Source organism: Megalops cyprinoides, chromosome 20 (genome assembly GCF_013368585.1).
Source record: "Megalops cyprinoides isolate fMegCyp1 chromosome 20, fMegCyp1.pri, whole genome shotgun sequence".
Classification (NCBI taxonomy): Eukaryota; Metazoa; Chordata; class Actinopteri; order Elopiformes; family Megalopidae; genus Megalops; species Megalops cyprinoides.
The window spans coordinates 6,618,374-6,642,662 of record NC_050602.1 but is presented as its reverse complement, the minus strand read 5'-3'; the positions used below and the strand labels follow the sequence as shown (position 1 = coordinate 6,642,662).

Here is a 24,289-nt window from a genome sequence, read left to right as displayed (position 1 = left end):
CCATTATACACTCACAAAAACACAGGCCACAGGCTTGATTTAAAAGTGTCTGAGTGGGGCTGTGAAAAAAAGCAAACCCAGGGAAAGAGGTAAGTTGTTCAAGTATTTATAAATCAGTTTTGTGAGGGCTAGCTCTGATTATGTTAATGTTAAATGGCAATGGACAGATTTATGAATGGTATTTCTTAGAAAATGCCCCCGGGTGCGGTTGAAATGTCATCAGACAGAACGTCAGGGTTACGTTATAAATACTTTAGGATCTGGAAAGTAAATTCCTGAAACCTTTTCGCCCTCAGTCACCTGGACAGCTCACGCCGGGAGAGGAGCTGATGATGTGCTCCCGCACTGCTGCTGCCATGGAAACTGTGCTGTCAGTCACGGACTGACCCCGCCCTCTGCAGTGTCCTTGCTCTGCCCTAAACCTTCAACAGCCATAAACAAGCGGCCCAAAACTAATTAAATGTGCTCTTCCCAGAATTCCTCAGTGATGGTGAATCTATCCTCCCCAAGGTGAAGCGGCCTCTCTGCTGTGCGTGAGTTTAAGCAGGGGGTGGGTGGTGGGGGGGGAACAGTTTACCCAATATCTGTTGCAGTTTGCTGCTTTATGACGATCATCCATCACAAATCTCTGCACTAGAGGCAAACTGAGCAACAGCTTTCCCTAACACCTTTAGATGACAAATGTATCATTACTGTATAATCTGTCACAAAGCCTGCTGGACTTGGTTATAGTTTCCATCTTTTTTCTATAAAACCATAAAGGATTTACACAAAAGATGCTCGCTTTTGCAGGCCCTGTCTGGTGTGAAAATTTACGCTTTAACATCCAGCCTTCAAGATCAGCAGTATCAACAGATGTGAGGGGAAAAATGAATCACGGTGAGGAATGGATTCATATTGAACTTTCTTATCAATGGAAAACATACTCTGCTTACAACATTTCATCAAGATAACTCCAGACAGTGAAGTCACAAGAGTGAGCATTTCACACAGTCGGAAATGTGCTGCTTTCCTGTTTAATTGCTCCTGTGTCGACACTCTGCAGAGACTGACCGTGGTGATGTTTCTCTGGTACATGCTGCTGAGAGCACTCAACGGACAGCAGCAAGGGCCTTATGGGCCATCAAAGCAGGATGAACATCTCTTTAAGTTAGATTTCATGAAATCATTGATAACACTTCAGGTGGTGTAAGATAGTCAAACTAGGCTGAAGAGTTTCAGATCATGTGCTCTATTCTGTCTGCATTCACTTCTGTACATAGTTCCAAAAATATTTTATATTATTATTATATATATGTGTGTGTGTGTGTATATTTTACATACTATGTATGGTTTGATACACACAGCCCTTCAGAAGCACTGAGGGGGATAAGAAAGAGTTTGGCTGTGAGCAGGCAGTCGAGCTGACGGCCGGCTGGGGAGATAATACAGCAGGGACACGGGCGTGTCCGAGTATCAGAAAATGGGATCTATCAACAGTCCCCCGCTTCCATCACCATCATCTGCCTTTTAATTACGGAGACCAAAATGGAGAAGCAAGAAAAAGGCACTTCTGATGCTGTTCCTCCTGTTCAAGGATCCAGTTTCTTGCCTTTTAAGGAGGGCCGTAAGCCCAGTGCCAATTTACCTGAAGGGATAATTGCCGTAAAAAAAAAAAAATTAATGGACACGTTACATCTTCCCATCTAAGTGACAAATGGCAAAAGCTCCTGAAGGGTTTTAATTGAATTTAGCACACGGCTCGCTGATTTTAAATCCTCATTTATCTATTTATCGCTTTCCCGATCAGTGAAGCTCCTAATATCCTGCCATTGACTGTGTCGGTTGAGGCCTGATGAATATGAGTGCCAGGGCCTGGGATCTGATCTAATGCTGTCTAAGGCTTATACATTAATAAAGAGCTCAGCGCCAAACCTACAAAGTTTGACTGTTGTCAGAGCCATGGGGTGCTAACGATACTGGCAGCTACAGCTAGCCTGTCTAATTGCAGATGACCTACTCAAATGACTATCGTTATATTCAATCATCTGCTAAATTTAGTTACTCCTCCCACTTTCACCCCCTGCCCCCTTTTGAAAAAGGTTACCTTCAGCATTCAGCTTGTGTGTGATCTTGCCTAACTCTGCTATACAACCAGCCCATTAGAATAATGAGTATTATGTAAGACACAAATAATAATAGTGACACTAATATTGTGCTTTTTTGCTTTTTTGCTTCTGTTTTTACCCAAACGCCCACTGTATGGACTAACTGAACAATTCCCCTAGGCCATTCAATCATTCAAACCTCCCTCTTGCTTGTCATTAGTGAGTTGTTTACTGGTTGCGATGCAGACAAGGCAAGACTGCCTCTCTGACGTAGGTTTTCATCAAGGACCCTCAGATAAAAAGCACATAGATGTGCTTGAGTGCTTAAAAGCCCTGTGTTAATCCCCTCCATAACAGGCACTAGGCGGTTAGTTCAGATAGTGGGCATATTTGCCGAATGCCTCTGACCAAGGCCGATGTCTGAGAGAACGCTGCAGATTCATTCAGTTTTTTGCCTCTGTGAATTACAGGATATGCCTGAGCTCTTGGCGTGGAGACGTGGAGGAGAGGCAAATGGATGTGATCCTCCTCTAGCCTGGTCTCCTTCCATGGCGGTTTTTCCCTTCTGCTACGGGGTTCTTTCCCAAAAGAGCAAAGAGTTTGCTTTTCTTTTTTGGCAAATGTTGGGTGAGAGCAAATGTCCCAGGATGCAGGGCGAGGCCCTGACCCTCTTGAGTTCTGACGTGGACGTCAGAAGTTCCTTTGCTGGTTTTGTGCTCCTTCCCCTTGGAGAGATGGTGCTTGGTTGACGTTTGGCTGTGCATATCTGATTCAGACAAGTTGTGTCTGTCTGATTCCACCGTGTTTTTGTGAGGGAGTACTCTGGGAGAGCAGACCATCGTTTCGCAAATATGCATTCGTTCATTGTCCTAAATATAGCATTCCAAACTGATGACCAAAACAGAACAGAACAGAACAGAACAATCTTCTTCACTGAGTAGTCAGGCTAGAGAAGCAACGACCCAAACCGTGGTCATTATCAAAAAAACATTGCAGCCATTTCTACTGCTCTCTGAATCCTAAGTCCATCCACAGAATAAACCACTTATGGTTCCAGTCTCGAACCAACAATTACGTTCTAAATGGAACTATGAGGGCAACACAAGGTAACGCCTGAGGGTCCATGCCGGGCCACACTTTTCACATTTGGCCGTGACCGAGAAGGCGGCTTTTAGTTTTCCTTCAGGCGATGCGTTGTGAGGTGGTGGGACTGGCCGACACGACTCAAAGGTCCCCTGAGAGAAACAGGCCCTGGAGGTAATGCATTTTTTGAAGACGGGGGGTCCAGTGAGGGAGCTCGCTCCCGGACTGCCTGTCCGCACCGGTGATTTTCCTCAGAGCGCTGGTCACATGTCTGGCTGGGAGATCTAATTTAGCCCATTCTGCAGGAGCGGGCGCCAGGGTTGGTGCATCCACACGCTCCGCTGCCAGACATAAATAAGGCACTCTGAATTATTTCCTCTCTGTTTCTGTCTGCCACAATAACAGCCTGATATTTCATAAATCATATTCTCCCAGACTCCCAGCCGACAGCGCAAAACACAAGATACATCGTTAGTGACATGCCTTCGAGAAATAGAACAGACAGTATTTATACCATGTTATATATATATATATATTTTTTTTTTTTACATGACTGGGATTGACAAAATAAAGCCAAAAGTTGTATATTTTTTATGTATCTCTACATTATTGTGGAATTAAAACCATTACAAAATCAACCAAGGAGGCAGATAAGCAGTCAGATCTGAGCAGTTTATTTACTTTAAAGACGAACAGAACAGAACAGATACCATTGACGTCTACACAATGAAAGGTTATATGGTCCATAACTCCCTGAAGCAGGTGTTCACAAGCAGGGTGAACTCAGAGGATTGTGGGTAACTGAGTTCTGGTGCCCCTTATACCTGTGGTTAACAGCACATCTACAGCACTGGGCGAAGGGAGCTACGAGTATGGCCACTGGTCACACACCCGCAATAGACAACCTGCCAAAGATATGGTTGGACCAGCCTTGGTTTCCATTAATACCGATGAGGACACCATGTGCTTGCGGTTCAGCCACCTCTTTCTATGTGCGTCAGCTTCTAAAAGTAACTGTTTAATTTTTATCTGCAGCTGAGACTGTGGAGTTTCTGATTAGCGACTCCCTGGCCAGCGTGTTTATTCTGCACATTAAGGTCTATGTCATCTGAGGTTTGGATTAAATGAATGGCCTGTCTCTTGCGTTACACATAAAGTGAATAGTTGACGCATATTCTTTATATAGCTGGTGGGTTCAGTCCATTATGAAATGCAATATGAATGAAATTAAATGCTGATATGCAGAACAGAAGTAGGAATGTACAAGGTATGGAGAGCATGAACTAAGTTCACCTGGCAACGTGGAGCTTACCTCCTGTTTATCACCCACGCATTACACAACACCACCCGCAGGCAGAGGCACCATAATGAGCGCCTCTTCTTAAAAGCGCTCAGAGGCTCATTAAGGAGTGACTGCACCCAAAATCAGAAAGACTGAGGACTTGCAAGGCGTTGCCGGCTTATGTGAGCGGGAGACACGAAGCAAAACACCCTAACAACTGTGATGAGCCACGAGCGTTAGCCAGTCAGTATCAGCCTACGAGCGTTAGCCTACGAGCATTAGCCAACGAGCAGCCAGCCAACGAGCGTTATCCTACGAGCCGTCAGCCTGCGAGCATCCAGCCTACGAGCGTTAGCCTAGGAGCAGCTCTCACCTGTACTCGCTGTCCGGCTGTAGGCCCTCGATCACGTGGCAAGTGACGTGCTCCACGCTGATCAGGCTGTCTCCCAGTGCGATGGTATAGGAGGTGATCTCTGCCCCGTTGCTGCAGGGCTCCTCCCACTTCAGGGCGAGGCACGTGGAGGGCGAGAATGGGTGGTCATCTGTGGGGTCGTGGTCCACTAGGTAGAAGGTGGAGACGGCGTCGGGTGTGCTGGCGGGGGTCTGGCAGCTCACCAGCTCACTGTAGGGGCCCGCTCCTGCCTGATTGGCCGCCTGGACAGAGGAGAACCAAGATGTTAGCGGGAAAATCCAGGGACACATGTTCAGCTGACAAAGAGGAATGAAAATGCTGTTGTACGTCACCCATGGAACAATGCTAGACACAGGGAACACAACTAAACGTCATACATGACACCTCTTAGGAGAAGCTTACACCCGCTGACTGAAAATAAAATTGTGTCTAAATACCTTGAAAATGACAAAGCAAAAAAAAAAAACATTAAAAATGAAAGGGATAGTGAAAGAGGTAACATGGCGAAATAAAAGAGAAAGAAGAAAGACAGAGAAAGATAAAGAGAGGAGAGAGATTTGAGCAACAATGCAGCAGCACATTTTGTGGATGGGCTGGTCCAGTCATTAGCTGAGGTGTCACTTTCTCCTTTATTTGGGGCTCGAGTAACAGCACCTTCAGAAATGTTTAGCATGTTCAGTGCTGCCTTTCAAAGCCAATTACTTACACAACTGAGACGCTGTAAAGGTCACCACCTTTTCAAACTGAACGAGGCTTCGATCGCAGTCCTGCAGAATACGGCCGAAGCTATATTGCCATAGCTGTTTGTGCCATTTGCAGGTTGTTTTGACAAAGTCTTAAATAGCATTGCTTGAAATCACTGTAACACACAACCTTTCTCCTAACATTCATTTCCATGTTCATTTCACACTGCTTCCCTTTTTGAGTCTAAGAATCTATATAACCTGCATATTTAAAATAGGCCACCCTGTCAGCCTGGATGAATAGTTTATACAGAAGCATTATATTAATGATGGTTTCCATATTAAAGGAATTTACATTTAGTTGCTTTGCGGTCACTCCACAGCAACTCCAGAGCTACAAAGGCAGAATTTTAATACATATATTTCATACTATGTATACATATTTGTACATATACATGTGCACTTATACAGATGGATATGTACTTAAGAAATGCTGGGTTAGGTACCTTGTCTAGGGGTACAACAGCAGGCCCCCCCAACAGCAACCTTTCTGCTCCTGACCATTACAACATGGTGTTACCCCAAAATTTACAGATGCTTATCCTGCATTGCCTACTTGCATGTCAGATGACCTCACCTGGGGTGTGTTACACATGTGGTAGCTAAGCAGCCAGACAACAGCTCATTCAATTACTAAGTGGCTCCCACAAAATAATGACAGTACCTCTGTTTTATCACTAGATAGCAGAAAGTCTTGAATATGGAGATCCACGGTGGTCTCAGCCCACATACAGCACCATACATATGACTGTACCATGGATATTAATTAAAGCATCTCTGTGTAACAGCCAAGGGACAGCACGCAATGCCTATGCCACAGGCAGGCTCTGAACCTGCAACCATACAGTCACAAGGCCAGTCCCTTTACTATCGAACACTGCTACTTCCAATGGCGTTTTAACACAACGCACACAGCGGTTTACAACAGGTAGAAAAGCTAACAGGGAGGGAACACAATACCGCTGTACCCAAGTGCTTGAGAGGCAGTGCTTGTCAGTGCTTGTCACTGGCCCACTTTATGGTTCCATTTCAGAACACCGCTTTTGTTTGTCGATGATGTCATGCATTGCGTGGTTAATTTGATTGCAGAGAATGGAGAATGAATCGCCTGCATGCACGCGGTCACACACCGCGATCCTGACCCCCCACACTGCCCCACACACTTCGTTACATAAATGTTCCCTGTGTGAAATAATTGAACAATGAAAATGATGAAATGTCTGAGTTATGCGCACCACTCTCGACACACAGCTCTGAGGTCTTTGATGTGAATGCTTCACAGCCTGAATGTGTGGGTCCCAGTGCTAGCAATGTGTGCATACACTCACTCAAATGCATACATACATATATACAAACATACACACGCATGCACACACACACACACACACACACACACATATATACCCATGGGTGCACATACATGCGCACACACACACTCACGCACATCCACATATCCACATACACACACGCATAAATAGGCGCACACAGGTGATGACACGTGATGCTCTTCATCAAAGACAGCAATTTGCGAGAACCTGCTTTCAGGAGCAGAGCGCAGATAAATGAAAGCATTTTTTCCCCCATGCCATCTGAGGCATCTGCACGCACCTGTCCTTTTCAATCACATTGCATTTCAAAGGGAGCAGAGTCTACCGCAGCCCTGCCTGCTGTCAGACATGACAACACCCTCCCTGTACACAATGAGCTCCACGCTGGCAGCAGCAAGGCCTGCGCTACTAACACCGCGCTGTAATCAGAGAAGAACAACAGCATTCTTTTTTCAACAGCAGCGAAGGGCTGCTTTGGGCGCGCGGCTGCAGACGCCCTTGGCATGCAGAATCCGCTTGGGCCGATCGGAGAGCGTTGAGATTCAGCAAGTGGCATGTGCCCAGAGGGGCGGGGCGAGTCGGAGTCATTCTAGGGCGGGGAATGGGACTGGACCGGAGTGTCTGATAGGAGGAGTACTTGGCGCGCTGGAGCCCATCACAGAGGGTCAGAAGAAGGTTAACAGCACCGTAGTTTGCTAGCCGTCCCCAGGTGAGATATCAGCCAGACGCTGCAGTCTACTGCATCAGATACGCAGGGAGATGGTGCATTACAGCTTCAGCAGCAGTACCTAGCTGTACTGTAACGGGCTTCTTTTAGTCTGTTTCTGCAATCTGAGGTTATCTGTGCTTGCTGTGGAAGAAAAATGAAAGTACGAATGCTGATGAGTCACGAAGAACGCAAATACTGACCCTTGCTCTATTTTTTTAAAGGTGCATGTACAGCCTGTTGATGACCTGAGAACTATTTTGTGTAACTGAATGTACTGTTGATATTAGCAAGGCGCCTCCTGGCCAGGAAGACGATTAACTGCTTATGCTAGTGCTATTGGCTATAGGTTTTACAGCTACAAGGACACCTGCAAACCAGAACCAGTTCTGAGAAACTCTATAGAGTCAAAGCAGGGAGAGGGAAGTCACACTGGTTGTGTGTGTGTTATAAGTCATGTATGCTCCTAAAAGAGAACCCTATATGAGAGAATGTTTCTAACAATATATCAGAGTTAACTGCATCTCCTGTCTAGGCTGTATGTGTTGACTCTCCTTTGGAGCACAAGAATAAAACTTTGCTCCTCTAAACCAGAATTGCTCCACCTGAATTAATTCTTCAACAGTTGCTAACAAAAAAAATTGATTAGCTTCTGCCTGCAGCAAAAGTCATTGATTTAGTATAGCCACTGATTACCTGTAGTAGAGAGCATTCACATCCTCAAGTCAACATCGGTGGTAACTGATTACTTACAGGTTACACAAGGAGAAATTGATTACCTGTAGCCTACCACAGAGATAGCAGGCAACTAATAATCTTCATGGTACTGCAGCAGTAATTACCTGTAGATTATAGCTGTAGAGATTTATAACCTGTTGCCTCAAAGTAAAACTCATTTCCTTTAGTCTACAGCAGAAATAACTGAAATGGATTTTATCTTGCTGCACTTGTTCAATCCATTACTCCTCAGCAGTACTATGACAAAAGAACTTCATGAAACAGTTAGCTCCAATACATCGTTCATTCTGGTCAGTTCACACTCCATTCATGATGATGTTCACCAAAGTGCCATGGGTAGTGCAATGTCTGTACATCATTTTAATATCATTGTGCACTGACAAATGTAAATATTGTAACTGATGCATTCCACATTGCTAAGACCCAAGTCACCAAAGACTGAAATGTTTACCACTTCTTTTTAGAAGTAAATAGTTCTTGTAGTGTCTACTGTGATAGGTTAATATGAAATAACCTAAAGTCTCAACAATCCAGCTTGTTACAAGCAAATCCAGTAGTAACACAATTTAGATAACGTTTGTAACTTTACTACGAACACTACAAATAGTATTGTATTACGCTGGTACTATTTTTAGTAGTGGTTTCACATAATCAATACAACTTGTTAAAGTCATTCCCTCTTCCTACTTTATGTAAGTAAGTAGCTAAGTAGTTGGCACATGAATAAATGAAAGAAAAGAACTTTTTAAAATCATGTTATATGTTTGTTTTCTATCATCATTTCTCAAGGGAATATTGTTCTGTGATAGTTTTGTATCATGAACTCTATTTTGTGAAACCTCATATTGTGAGCTGAATATATCACCTCATACCTACTGCTTACTTTTAGTCTGCAGGAGAAACAGTTCATTACCAGCAGATTTCGTGGGAAACAGTACATTGCCTGAAACCAACAGGAGATGCTCATTACCCATAGTCTGCAACAGAAATACTCCCTTACCTGTAGTTTACAGGAAAAACAGCTCATTACCTGTAGCCTGCAGGAGAAATAGCTCATTACCTGTAGCCTGCAGGAGAAATAGCTCATTACCTGTAGCCTGCAGCAGTAGTGCGTTGCTGGTGCCAGGTCCGAGATCTCACACTGGGTGTCTGTACCAGAGTAAATGAGCTCCAGGGAGTCCTCGTCCCGGCTCCACTCCAGGCGGTACTCCGAGATGTCAGCGCCGGAGTTCTCGGGGCTCTGGGCAAGGAGGGAACATCAGACCGGATCAGAACCAAGGACAAAGTGGCTCTGTGGCTTACAAAAGCTGTACTGGACAGTCAAGGGAGTCACATTTAAAATACTCATAAGGGAAGGGTTCGGGCATTTTACAACATACACTTAACATCCCATTTAAATATCATATCACATATTACTATAAAGATTATTATAAAATCACATCACATCAATCTGACAGAGCAGAATGCAATCTGCAAGAGTTGAGTATTAATTTCAAACACAGCCACACAGGAAATAATTACAATTAACTGAAAAGGTTAAAAGACAGTACATCTAAGAACTCACAGTTACACAGCAATGTCAATAAATGAGCTCCCTTCAGGCATAAAGGGCAGTGGGAGGGAGAATACAAAGAATACAAGAGTTCAATCAAAGACTTCCTTGAAGTTCAGATCCATAAAGGCATGCTGGATCACTCTGGCAGCCTTAATGAAACTGTGGGGCGACGACTGGCTCTGTGCTGTCAGAGAGTGTCTCTGATCAGTCATCTTGGAAGGAAGATGCATCTCTGCTGAGATAAGACTTTCTAAAGCAATAGAGATTTGTCTGGGCGATAGATCAGGTGCTTTGAAGAGGTGCAGACAGGGCTATTTTTGGTATCCACAATGACCAAATTTCAGAAATTGGGTCTGACCTGTACTACAGTCATGTGAGAAATCTATACCCACTGCCTAATGAATGCATCTTATGTTGGAGTCCCTCTGGAGTGCTCCTCCTGATATTGTGGCTGTAAATTTTTTAATTAACTGATACTAAACAAGACACGTTTTTTGACACTGCTCTTACCTCCCAGCTCACGTGAACACAGGTAGTGGACATCAAGGTGAGGAAGGGCGCCGCACACTGGCCTGGAGGACCAGCTGCAGTCGTCACCTCTGTGGCGTCAGAGTAAGCTCCATACTGCAGGGAGAAAAACCACAGTGCGCTCAGTCGCGAGGAATCCACAAGTCAAACAGACATGAAAAATGCAGCAAGTGACACACAGAAACTCAGCGCGATCATAACTATGATTAGAAACCAACAGGCGCTTTCTGGATGTGTGCTCAAGTTCATCGAGGGAATCTCATCCCGTTTCACTGACCCAAGTTTCAGCGGGTTTACAGTAGTTACAAACAAGCCCTGAATGAGATTAAAGCCAAGCGTAAACACGAACACTGGCTTTGATCACAGAAATATGTGTACAGAACTGTGCCAAAATAAATTCAACATAATTCTCAGTGCGATCTCCTGTATAAACTCTCCATGCTTTACGCCTGAGAGCAGCAAAGCCATAACTAATGCAGTCTGTGTCCATGAGTAATGCTTACAATTAAAATAGAAATTCCAGTCCCCCCCCCAACCTCCTCCCAGACTCTTTTTAAAACTCAAAAAAACAAACCATCACCATCACCACCAACCATGTCTCTGAATCTGAACGTGAGTGTGGTCAGGTGATTTATGCCTGACACAGAATGTGCTTGAGGAGGAGACGTAACCCAGCAGCTGAAGATGATTCACACACGTTTACAATGAGGAGGCCACATATTAAATATTTACAGATTATGAGCGGGGGAAAAAATCAAACAATAAAAAAGATGGTGAAAAGCCTCTTCCCATCCCTTTCCTAATCATGCGTGGAGCCATGATTTGAAAGAATGCACAGGGTATTTGAGTTTGTTCTGAAATTTTCTTTACCACAGTACCAACATATTCACAGAATATGTATGCATTTCAGCTACGTCACCTGAAGGTGGTTAATTTACCGCGGCCCTCCCCTCTGTAAACCTGTGAATATGGCAAAGGCTTGATGTGAGTCAGAATTAATTGCCTTCATTATGCTGCCTGTGACTCAGACAAGACAACAGGTGCGAACTCTGGAGAGTGACAGCGTTAATGCCCCCTGCTTCTGCAGGCCTACCCCGCTGTACAGAAAATCAAAGGGAAATCGACAAGCTTGTGCAACACTGCACTCTCAGGGCCAGCTTTAACTAAAGCGCCGCAAGGTCAACAGCTGCCATCGCGGAGCTGCTGAGAGCATTGCCCATTGATGAAACACATAAATTTCCCTTCCCCACACTGGAGCTATGAAAAGAGTAGGAGAGCAACACAAACGTGAGAAATATCTCCTCCGAGGCAAACGGAGAGCTTGCGGTGCTTGAACCACGCACAAACCCCATCGTGTCTCTCACCCCGGCCTCGTTGGCGGCGCGCACGCGGAAGCTGTAGGTGGCGCCGGGGAGCAGGCTGCCCACGGTGCACTCCAGGTTGGGTCCGTGGTACACCTCGGCGGGGTCGGCGTCCGCCTGGCTCATCTCCACGCTGTACTCAGTGACCTCACATGAGCCCTCAGAGTGAGGAGAGTCTGCAGAGGGACGGGGCACATATTCATATGCACACTTGCATTTTAGAAGTTTAATAGCATTCCTTTATATTTACCATTCACCAATTTACCAAAACCATTAGATTTGGCTTTGGCAATACTGTGCACCTGTGCGGTCAAGCTAATAGATCTTATCTGAATCTGAGGGGAATGGGGAGAGTGAGGGAGAAACTGAAGGATAGAGTGAGAAATGTTATACTTAAAATATTGATGTTGCCCTACCAATAAAGCAAACTGAACTGGAATTGAACAGAACTGGAAGCAAACTGAAGCTGCGGTAGACAGAGAGAGAGAGACCTGAGAGAGAGAGGAAGGGGGGGAAGACAGGGGAGTTAAGAAGGAGATAGGAACCAATTTCAAGCTCTACTCAAATAACTAAGCTAAATAAGATCTCTACAGCTGTCTGCTGGAAACAATGCCAGTAAATACTTTTTGGGGACCATTATTATCTCCAAAGTACGCTTTTCATTGTGCGACCAACACAAGCTTGTGATGCATAAGAACATTCGTCACTTCAGTGGATCGAAAACACAGCCTCGCCTTCACCTCTCAATAAAGGCAAAGCAAGCTTAGGAGCTAAAATAATGCAAGCACCTTTTACTCTTTGCATTCAAACCTGTCGATCAACAGCAACATGGATGTCTGCATGATCTCTGATGTTCGCACCTTCGAACAACTCCCTCCAATTTAGATGCCTGTAGAGTAGTTGACAGTAGAACTGCACAAACAATCAGTCTCTATGTGACGATCCTGGATAGATCAAATAAAATGAATGGAGGAATGATGCATTTCCAACCCTGGGAAACAGACTTGGAGTGAGGGCACAAACCCTTTATATACCCATCAGAGGGGTAAATCTTCCTGCATTGTTATCTCTTCTCCACCCCCGTCCTACAGATTAAAGCACTGTGGTACGTCTGCACCATGTCACCAAGCCCTCTGCATACGTATTTGAAAATGGTAAAGTCACCTGCATCTGCCCCCATCTAACGCTCACCTCTCACGCATCACATCAAGGTCTTCACACTCATATGCAGTGGCCCTCTGAGATGAATGTCAGTTTCTCCTCCTACCACTTCTCTGTACCCTTCTGGTACCACTTCTTTACGCTAATCAGCCAAATTCTTCAGTGGGTTTGCTATTTTTCCCCATTACATCTACATACTGGACATGTGCCCCTCACTTAAAAACATTTTAACGCAGTATAATCTGAAAACACGTCCAGCTAATTAATGAATCGTGACTACAATAATTACCCATAACAAGATCCAGCAGACACACAAGATTCCAGGAACTGAGTTTCACAACCTTGTTTTACAGTAATTATACAAATTATATGAGTTATTACATGTAACTAAACTGTAATGACTGTATATAAACACCTTGTTACAGTATGTAAATAATACAGTATGCAGATTTGTGTTTTCTGCCATTATACAGATAATTAGTCTCATTTTGGCCATGACATTTTGGCCCACTTTGTCCTCAACTCATGCAGAAAGCAGAAGCCAAGTCTTACCTTTCACTTAATTACCCAAGCTGCACAACAGTGTAATTACAAAGGTAAATTAGTCAACTTAACATAAAGCATGGACAGCTGTTTCCCGGTGCTGCAATTCAATAAGCTGGCCCAAGAAGCGCCACAAATCAGACTAAAAAAACAGCAGCTGTGCTGAAGCCAATGAGGTGCCTGTGAGGACCAGGCGGGGACACAGTGGGCGCGTTTGGAAGCGTTCCCACTGACTGCCGCCGGGTGCAGCTGACAGAGACGCAAAGCCCTGCTCGCGAAACCGCTTTCTTGCCGTTTCCAGAAATTGCTCCTCTAAACCCAGGCTGCTCTATCTTCCGTGTCATCGGCAGAGAGACAGAGAGTGATGCGGTGGCCAGGACAATGAGTCACTTTCACTATCTGCAAAGCAGGCGGTCCAAATAATTACAAAGAAACGAAGAATGATGGCTCAGTCAAACCTGTACGTGGCTGGAACTGAGCGGGAAAAAAACATGCAACTCAATGATTTGGTGGGGAGTGCTTTTATAGCTACGCAAAGCCTGATGTGTGTTCCTCACAACACAATGCCCTCTAAGTCACGTGATTGTGAGAGACCCAAGGTAGACAGTTGGTGCTAAAAAGCATTTTCTTCAATGTTATGTTCCCTTAAGTGGTAAAAAAACAACGCCTGTGATTCACTTCCTATTATTGCCAAAATTATTTTTTAAAAATGCAAATAATTTAATTTGTTTAATTACTGATAACAGCATTCATTCATGAATATTAAATAAAACTGATTTTGTATGCTGAGCATCAACCATTTTTGCACATCACTTAGGGACCCTCAAATCACATGCAGAGAGGTGAGGCAAATTTAGCAGCCACTTCAATCCTGGGGTCAGTTTGTGGAGCACTAAGGTGAGTGATGTCGCACTGAACCGAACTGAACTCCGGACAGGAGGCTCTCCCTATGGCAGGAAGCGGTTGTCAAGGAGACTGCCACTCTCTCCTGCAGGTGATGCAGTGCTGTGTGAGAGGAGGGGTGGGAGCTGATGTCCGGTGATGCTGTGGTGTTCTTCCCTGTAACTGTAGGACAGCACTGGGCAGGGACAACACCCCACTGGCACAGACTCCTATACCCTGGGTCCTTTTCAATAAAAACATGTCAATGTTTCACGAGGCCTTCTATAAGACCGGTGGCAGTTAAAATAAAAGTACAAATGTTGTCCATAGCTCTGATCTCAAACAGAGATTCCCACTGTCCTTCTGTCTGCTGGCTGGTCAATCTCACCATCAATCCATGTAGATCTCTGTCTGCCTGTGTGTGTCTGGACCTATTTATTCTTATATTAACATTAATCACCCACAGCACAGAATATGTTAAGCCCCTTCAATGACCTTTATCCATTTATGTCTTTTTAAAGGGATATAAAAAGTCACACAAACTCATTATCGGATGACCTTTAAAATCACGGAAAGCCGGTTTGAATGAGACGCACGGTGAGAAAGTAGCTAATCAAATTTAATGGGGCAAATTAGCCAGGGGAAGCCAAAGTCAAGGTCCCTGGCTCACCCTGGAGTAGCGCTCTCTTCCCTGTCACTCGCCCACTTTCACAGGAGCTTTAAATAATCTTGATGAGGGGAGATAAACACGGCCATGTCCACAGAACACTCTAATTGGAACCCGGAACACTCAGCACAGCAAACATAATTAAATCCTTGTCGTTACTTTTTTGTAATTACGCTCCTTCTCACTTTAAACCTACCGAGCAAAAATCCCCAAATGCGCACCTCTGAAAGCCTTTTATTTTCCATAAAAATCAAACAAACACAAACAAATAATTACTGAAAAGAAAAAAAAACATAACAGAAAGGACACGAGTTGGAGAGCAGAGAACATAGAGCAGCGGTGGGAAGGGGAGGGGGGGAACTCACCCCACTGTAGTTGCACTTCCTTGTGTTTGGCTTTACCCACGATTCTCGGGGGCTGGCAGGGACCCGGGGCCACGCTTAGCGTACGGACCGGCAAGCTTTCGGAGCACTGCGGAAACAACGGGGGTGACAGACACTGTAGGTCATCTCGGATGGGGGAGGTTTGGGGAGAGGTGGTCTGGGATGGAATACCAGGCAGGAACCTGAGCTGTCCCTGTAAACACCCAGCTGGCTGAGTGGGTTACAGGAAGCGGGGCACTATAACATTAAAACCAAGACATTATAGCAAAGGTCATAAAGTTGCCATGGAAAAGGCATTATGTAACATAATAATTAGTCTCATTTTGGCCATGACATTTTCATCCACTTTGTCCTCAAAATCCCCAAACAGGAGTGAAGACAAGAAGTTACACAATATCAGCACGCTTTATAAATGAATATTTTAACTTTGAGCGACAGCCAGGATATGCCATTTACAGAGGCTTTAAAGATGAATTTCCACTTGTAACTGTTGGTATCATCACAGCTGCCAGAATGACACTATGATACTAGAGGCATCATAAATCTCCAGGTATAAAAGAATGAACTGACTCAATGATGGAAACAGTATCTTATGAAACTATGTTAGCTAGGAGTGGGGTTAGGAATCAAAAACGAAGGAAATGTGGAATCGTTTCTGGTACCATATGAAATGTGGCTAAAATGATGTGTGGCTATTTTAGGGAGGAACACCCCGACATTGGTTTTTGTGTAAATCGGGCATGAATTCGGTTTGTTTGTTTTATTTGGTTTGCACACTGTATTTTATATTCTGTGCTGTTCTTCTTTTGCTTTATGTTATTCTTATTTCTTTATTTTTGATGTTGGTCTTGCTGAATTGTACCTTTACACTGCTATGTACCTAAAATATGTTATGTATGCATTTATGTATGTAATATAATGCGATGTATGGTAAATTACAGAAGCTTTCAAGAGTCCTGGGTTTCACAGTGATTGGGAGGTTTATTTACCCATCATGCACCGGGCTCATACCTGACTGTGCCCGCCGGTGCTGATGCAGCAGATCCGCAGTCTGTACAAAGTGCCAGGTTTCAAGTGATCGCATTCACACTCCGTGGCCGGTCCACTATACGCAATATCCCACTGATTGGCTGTGGGGACAGAAGGAGTTATTGAGTCATTAGGGTTTTCATATTCCGTACACGCAGTACACCTGAGCACTCACACGAAGAGAAGCCTTCCCCTTTCAAAAGAGCACAAAGTGCTCAGCACAGGAAAGGGTGCTGCTCTGCTGGAACGGCACTCGCTAAGTGGCCGGGGATCCATTCTAGAATCAATGGAACACCAATCAAAACCCTTTCAAAAGCTCAGGCCAATTACACAAGGGAACAGTGTGTGCCGTGCTTTCTTCGTGTGTGTTTTATGAGGAATAGCGCTAATAGACAGAAACATGCGCTATGTCACTATGCAGGCAGAAATGGGAGAGGTGCGCATGAGCGGGAAGAATAAAACAAAAAAATAAAACAACGCTGGTACCGTCAGAATTTCCTTCTGAAATTTCCAAGAGGTATGTCAAGATTTCCGAACCGCCGTTGTCTTGTGGAGGGTCTGTGACATGAAGGGAAAAGAGGGACTTTGAAAAACAGAATCATAGAACCTTGAGTAAAGTTACAATTTTTAGCAGACTCCTGCAAATGACAAACAACTGATCTCTGGCCAGCATATTATAGATATATTCGCGAAGGCACTGCCTTTTTGTGAATGGCAGGACTCTGGCCCCTTGCTGTAAGAGAGCATACACAGACATACCCCATTTCACGCAGAAGCTGTAGGGCGTCACAGCACCCTTGATGCAAGGCTTGGAGGGTGGGCCCGGCTTGTCTGGACTCGTGTTGCACACCAGGATCTCACTGGGGCTACTTCTCCCTCCCATGCTGGAGGCTATGAGCTGAGAGAGAAAGAGAGTTTACATTTGGCTTTAGCAATACTGCACACCTTCATGATCATGCTAATAAAGCTTATCTGAACTGAAGTGAGAGCTGGAGACAGATGAAGACTGTGAGAGGGGGATCCCAAGAGACTGAGTGAAAAGAAGAGAGTGAGAGAAAGAGGAGAGGCAGTAAGAAGGGAGGAAAGAAGGGTGAGGAAAAGAAGAAGAAGTGGGAGTGCAAATGAGAGAGGGAGAGACAAAGAGACAGAGGAAGGAAGAGGAAGATGAAGGAAAAAGCTATTAAAGAGGTCCAGGCAAGGGCCCAAGGGCCAAGACATGAACTTAAGAGAGCTGCTTCTCCCTCCAGTTAAAAAGCTGCTGACTTTAGCTAGGGGGGGTTGGGGGTAAAGCATGTTGCGTGAATCTCCAAATGACCCCCACAGCACATGTAAGAACAGGCATCTCGGATAATGCATCATTAGTCTACTACACTTTCTCGAAAACCTTTAAGCACCTCTAAGCAACAGCTTTGTGCAAAATTACCTGGGCTAAACTTCCCACGACAATGACATGAAACAATTTTTGCTCTTCGCTTCCAATTTAAAAGCCTCAATTATCTGTTTGAGCAATAGTAATAGGCAGCATAATTTAAGAATGTAAAACCTAACAGCTCGAGGCGCTGACAAGAGGTCGTTTTTAATCAAAAGATGCACTCGAATTGGGCATGCATAACGCATCTGAATGAGAATTGCAGTTTTTCAACCAACCCACAATCAAGGACAAGAGCATTCAGAGTATTCATCATTAAGTGGTGGGGTATGGACTTTCTGCTCTTACTCAGAGGTTTGCTGATTAAGGACATAGTTACTTTGTCTGCTGTAGTTAGCTTGACACATTGCTGTAAACACACTACAAATTGATGTTACCTTAACTGGGAATAGCAACTTTGTCCCCTCAAGGCATGTCAATCCAGAAACGAATGTATGAGCAATGAAATAAAGACATGGACTGTTCTTTGGCCATGAAAAATATCAAGCAAAGATGTTCAAGGGAACCCTGAACAACTGTTACTTTGGCAGATAAACTCCATCAAACTCCATAACACATCAATAAATGATGTATAAAGACCATCTTTTTTCACCATCTTTGTTCAAAATGGGTTTAGTTGAGGGGTGGAGCACTGTTTTTTCACAGTGGCGCTCTTTGCAAACTGTTCTGCTGAAAGAGGGACCAAAGGCTTATCAAAATAAAAATGTTCATAAAAGTGTGACTGTTTTGTAAGTCTCACTGTGTGAGAATATTCTTTCCCTAGCTGTTATTTGGCAAAAAATCTTTAGCTCTCCATCATTACCGTTTAACTCATATGTCATATTTGGAACTTAATTTCTCGCTAGCATCCCTTAGAAGGTGGACTCCTAAATGCCTGTCGTGTCCAATCAAGAAAAACTTTCCCTGGACTTTGTTTTCACACAAGAGCAGGCTCGGAAAATGAATGAATGGCTGCAACCTTGCGGCGTGTCAGCGAAGGTTGCAATTCTCTCAGTTAGGAGGACATCTGAGGGGAGGCTGGAACGGGGAGGGCCTGTTAGGCATTGACAGGGAGCTGAAGTGCAGTGGAGAGCCCCGCTAATGAGCAGGGGGAAAAGCTCTCTCTCCACCGCTCGGCCTCGCACCCCCCTCTCCTCCGGCTCGCTTACCCTGAATTTATACTGTGTGCTCCTCTTCAGTCCTCCCACAGTACATGTCAAGTTTTCTCCAGTGTACTTTGGATTAAACTCAGTTCCCTGCAGGGAGAGAGCACAGGCAACCCATTGCTGCAAATTACACACCACTTCCTGGGGAGGGACATACATTAGCACCTGGGGAGAGGAGGGTTTTAGCTTTAACTGTCAGCTCCACTATCCCTTGCCCTGGAGCAGATTAAACCTTACAGCTAGCTAGTGCTGGATTAGCAGGTATAAATGAAAATCGCTTATAAGAATCTACAAGTCAAATCATCATGACTGGAAAACTGCATAGGTACACACCAGACCCAGGGCTGATAAATACTGACATATCACGAATTTATAAAATAAACTGACATAATGTGACATTCAGCATCTGTAACAAGGGGTGCTATGTTTTTTTTTTTTGCCAGTCAGAAGGCAACCGAAAGTGCCCGATGTGAAGTTACTTAAGTGATTGACAGTATCAATAAAGTGAGTGAAAGTGTCAATAATGACCCTCAAGGTGACTGACAGCATCGGTAATGAGTTTCTTTCGTTGACTGACAGCATTGGTGATGAGCTTCTTCATGTAACCAACAGTGTCTGTACTGAGGCTGCTAATCTGACTGACATTGTCGGTAATGTGGTTGCTAATGTCACTGACAGTGTCATGGTCAGTAATGAGGTCACTATTATCACTTACACTGTTGGTAATGAGGTTGGTAATGTCACTGACACTGTCGGTAATGAGGTCGGTAATGTGACCGATAGTTGTCAGTAATGAGGTTGCTAATGTCACTGACGGTGTCAGTGTCGGTAATGAGGCAACAGTAAGCGTCAGGTAGTGGGCCACAGTGACGTGTCTCACATTGTTCTCCTCCTGGATCTCCAGGGTGTACGTGATGACCTCCTCGGGCGTGCAGCCGTCGGGTCGGTTCCACTCCAGTGTGATCCAGGTGATACCGGCTCGCACCAGCCGCGGCGCCAGCGGCAGCTGGGGGAGGTTTCCAGTCGTGTAGAAGACCACTTCCGGGCTGAAGCCACTGCCGGGGTCAGAGAGAGACACCAAATCGGTCACCAGAGCCCACAACAGAGCAGGACGCCCACCGCTATCTATGTATCACACACTGCAGTCCTCACACCTCTCGTCCCTCTACAAGCAACAAACCCAATGTGCCATTAGGAACTGAGGAAATGTCGTCCCACTGACCCCACTCCTCTTTCCTGTGATGTGACCTTTATCAGAAACTACTAATCTGCTAAATGTCATGCCACTGACGGCTCAGTCATGGATGACCACAGTAACATCACTTCACTTTTCCCTCTCTGCTTGTAATTCAGGGCCTCAAAGTCACTTGTTAATTTCAGTGTTCAGCTTGCTGCACTTGCTACCTCAGTGTCCGGTACAGTTAAAAAAAGCACACAATCTGAAGCAAACAGGACAATGATTGCAGCCATTTCACGCATGCCTTTCACTGCTCGGCACAGGGAGCTGCATTAAGATAGCATTCATTGACTCAGCCCCATCCGGTGGGGGTCGTGTAGCACAGAGGCTGGCGTGGGTGTTCCCTGGAACATCATGTCAACAGTTAGATGAGGAAGCAAAGAGCAAACTACCCACCCTGCGTTCCCGGTACTATTGTTCCATCCACGTTAAACATATTTCGCAATATTCCCATATTAGGACATATTAGATCAATTTGAAGTCATACACAAACTGTAAACAGCAGCCTTACATTTGCAGGGTACATTAAACCATGGTGTGTGTGATCTGTATACTTTGCCCTTTGCTATAAATACCAACATTGTACATTGTGGTATTAAAGTCTGCACGTAATCAGTCAAATAAAATCTGACTTTAACGCGAGCAGTTTGGGGAAACGGAAACCAGCCACTGAATTTATCACCCGTCATTCCATTTCTGTGGTCAGCCTCAGACTTGGCGCTGTTTAATTTAGATTAGGGCGACGAGGTCAGGCCTGGGAACGAGAACTCATTTGTTTGAGAACACGTCGCCTGTTCTGTTGGCCGTGCCTCTTTTTCAAGTTCCGTTGTGTCCCCTTTGCAGCTCGGTGAAAATTTGCCCTCCGTTCAATGTGGGGTGAGCGCGGTCTCAGTCTGTGTTTGAACCAACGAAACGGGACTGCGGGGTTTCAGAGTGAAACGCCTCACTTTAGGGGCAGCAGACTGACAGAATGAAAGGACCGCTCACTCACCGTTGAGCTCTCCCTTTCCGATTGTGCTGGGGTGGGCTGTGTATGTGTGTGTGTTTGTATGCACGTGCAAGCAGATGCATGTTTGTGTGTGTGCGCAAGCATGTGAGTGTGTATGTAAGAGCGTGTTCATCTGCATACACGTGCGTGCACGCATCTGTGCAGTGTTCTTTCCACTTTTTGAAATAAATATTACTGCAGTGTTTCAACTCGCAGAAATTACTAATATGCTGTCACTGTTACTGCTGCTATCAATGCATCATGCATTCATGCATGCCTCTTTCGTGGTACTAGTAATAAAGCAATTAATAACAAGAAAGCATAACATTAATCTGAATGTATGTGTGAGAGAGAGAGAAAGAGAAAGACCAGTATCACGTTGACACTAGACAGTTTTCTGTAACAAAGACAATTCTATTATGGTGTGAATGCCATTAAGTTCCATTGAAACTGACATTAACAACTTGCAGTGAGGTGATTGCTTTTTTCTGGTAACAGAATTGAACAGAGCACTCCACTGTGATTGTCAGAGCGAAATCTTCCTATCAGGACCAGGCAAAGTACCTTAGTGTTTCTCAAAGTCTAAAGCAGTAGCAGTTTTATCAGTCTGCTGTGGTTTTACGTACCTGGTGCCGATGTCATTCCGCGCTGCTACTCGAAACGTGTACCCCATGGCTGGACAGAGTCGTGTGAGTTTATAGTGCCTTTGGCTGCCGAAGTAACATTCTCTGAATACATTGTTTTTCTTTCCCTGCAGGAGAAAGCATTCACATTTAGTCATTTGGCATACGCTCTTATCTGGACTGACTTACAAAAAACGCATTCAATCAGGTTATAGGCAATTAGTTGCAAGGATACTAAAATATTAGTCTCATCCTTGACATATAGTGGCATTGTGGGAAATGGAGGGGGAGAGAGAGGGAGAGAGACAGAGAGAGAGAGAGGGAGAGAGAGAGAGAGAGAGAGAGAGAGAGAGAGAGGGAGAGAGAGAGAGAGAGAGAGAGAGAGAGAGAGAGAGAGAGAGAGAGAGAGAGAGAGAGAGAGAGAGAGAGAGAGAGAGAGAGAGAGAGAGAAGGGTGGGAAAGATTAGGAAAGACAAACTGATCTGCATAGGGGAACTCATGACACATTCCTGAAAGGGTAGCCCTCATTCTCTACCTGAAACACCCCACTGAACATTTTCAGAGCCATGTGAAATGACTGGTATTTTATTCATAAAGATAAATACAAATCTGATTTAAAAAAATTCCTCAGATACAACACAGGTGCTTTATGTGTGTGTGTGTGTGTGTGTGTGTGTGTGTGTACAAAATGTAAGATGTGCACAAAGTGACAGCCGTGGCCGCCAGCAGGAGGCTGGGTCTTCAAAAGCCTGTTCAGGCACTGATATTGCGATTTCAGATGAGACTGCAGGATGCTTCCACCACACTGAGGAAAAGCCTTTTAAAATGAAAGGGAGTTTTTTTATTAGCAAAAATCAAATCAATAGGCTTTGCAGACTCAGGTTTCAATGGGAAAACAACCTGATGTTTATTTCAACACCATAATTTAAACGTTCATTATAGTTTACTGGGGGTGATGGGAGCTGTGTGTGTCAACAAAAACCTGCAGCTAGCTCGGTGAGTTCATCTAAATCAAGTCTTCCCAAAGCTGGCCCTGGAGCCTCTGTGAGTGTGAGTGCACACGTGTGCACGCACGTGCTGGTCTGCTCACCATCTGAGCCCGCACTGTAAGGATCTGCTGCTGTAAACCCATCTCTAGCCTGAACTACCAGTTTATGATGATCTGCCCTCAAAGGCCACATCAGGTCCAGAACGGACATGCCTTCCACGAAAGGGGAATATGCAACATTTTTCGATTGAACCTGTTCTCTGACAACTAATGTACATATGTTCTTTTCTGTGATGTCTTCCACGGCAGTTCCTTTAGAAAAGGAGCTGAGTTCAGTAACATCTGAGTGATTGACAGAGAGACAGGTGGAATCTCACTGGGGTCATAAATATTGAGGGATTGGACATCTGGCTGAAACCCGACACCTGCCCGTGGTAAACAAAGAGATCAGAGACAAAACATGAGCCAGATTTGTCTTCTGTTTATTAAAGACGATGTTCTCAATCACTTTAACTGATTAAAGGGACTGGATGAAATACAAGCCTGCATGAAGATGGGGGTGGTGCAAGATACTATACCTCAGCTTCTTCAGTAAACATGTACTGGTAACACTGACTAATCAAGCTAGGTTGTGCAAGTTGTCCTGACAAGCAGGACAGTGAAGATCTTGAATTACATGATCTAATATTATAAATCAGCACTGGTCAGTGCACACACTGCTTCTTGTACAGATTGAGGTCCAACTCCTTACTAGAGCTTTCCAAGAGTGACATTATTCAAGCTAGGTCCCTGTCTTATAATTAACTGAATATAAACTGACACACCATAGAACAGGGTGTTAATTGACTGTGCTGCAGCTATTCTTTGTGTGACTGCTTTGTGGCATACACAGAACAGGGACATCCCTTACCCAGTCCCACAGTCTTGAACACCTTGAGGTGAAAATCAGCTACTGCCATTTTTCCAGTGGGTACGGGGTTTACCAGAGATTTGCCACAGGAAGATGTTTGCTGACTTTAACCAAAGCCTATCATTCCTTTAGGTGCAGTTCCCTGCTCCAGGGAAGGACAGCAGTGTTCCAGCTGGGGCTGAAACCAGCCTCCGGTAATGTGTCCTGGTATGGTCCTGACTCTGCTACACTAGTGCTGTGCTCATGGGGGCGCTGCTACAGTCTCAAGGCTGGATATCGATGTTGGCACTTGCCTACGCTCTCATGTCTTGAGTGCCTTAAGCATCACTGGGCCTACAAAAGCATTTCCCAGAAATCCAATCTCAAACGGAATCATCAGCTCCAGGTAATTATACTCTGGAGACTCCCAGCCGTCCTGCTGGATTAGAGTATTCATTGGGAAGGCCACAGTATTGAGCCATCAGTCAGAGGGGAGAGCTTG

The 24,289-nt window shown here is 44.8% G+C and overlaps 1 protein-coding gene across 1 annotated transcript in view; it reads right to left on the bottom strand.

Annotated features, from left to right (window-relative positions):
• Nucleotides 1–24,289, bottom strand: part of fndc3ba (fibronectin type III domain containing 3Ba) — a 143,505-nt gene that overhangs the window by 16,330 nt on the left and 102,886 nt on the right. Inside the window, exons 12-22 of the mRNA XM_036554272.1 lie at nucleotides 21,914–22,038; nucleotides 19,943–20,117; nucleotides 19,066–19,152; nucleotides 17,248–17,386; nucleotides 16,975–17,046; nucleotides 16,471–16,589; nucleotides 15,442–15,547; nucleotides 11,827–11,999; nucleotides 10,445–10,558; nucleotides 9,470–9,619; nucleotides 4,826–5,106 (exon numbers count right to left, since the gene is read on the bottom strand). Coding sequence (XP_036410165.1) covers nucleotides 4,826–5,106; nucleotides 9,470–9,619; nucleotides 10,445–10,558; nucleotides 11,827–11,999; nucleotides 15,442–15,547; nucleotides 16,471–16,589; nucleotides 16,975–17,046; nucleotides 17,248–17,386; nucleotides 19,066–19,152; nucleotides 19,943–20,117; nucleotides 21,914–22,038 — 1,541 coding nt within the window. The remainder of the gene's footprint in view (nucleotides 1–4,825; nucleotides 5,107–9,469; nucleotides 9,620–10,444; nucleotides 10,559–11,826; nucleotides 12,000–15,441; nucleotides 15,548–16,470; nucleotides 16,590–16,974; nucleotides 17,047–17,247; nucleotides 17,387–19,065; nucleotides 19,153–19,942; nucleotides 20,118–21,913; nucleotides 22,039–24,289) is intronic.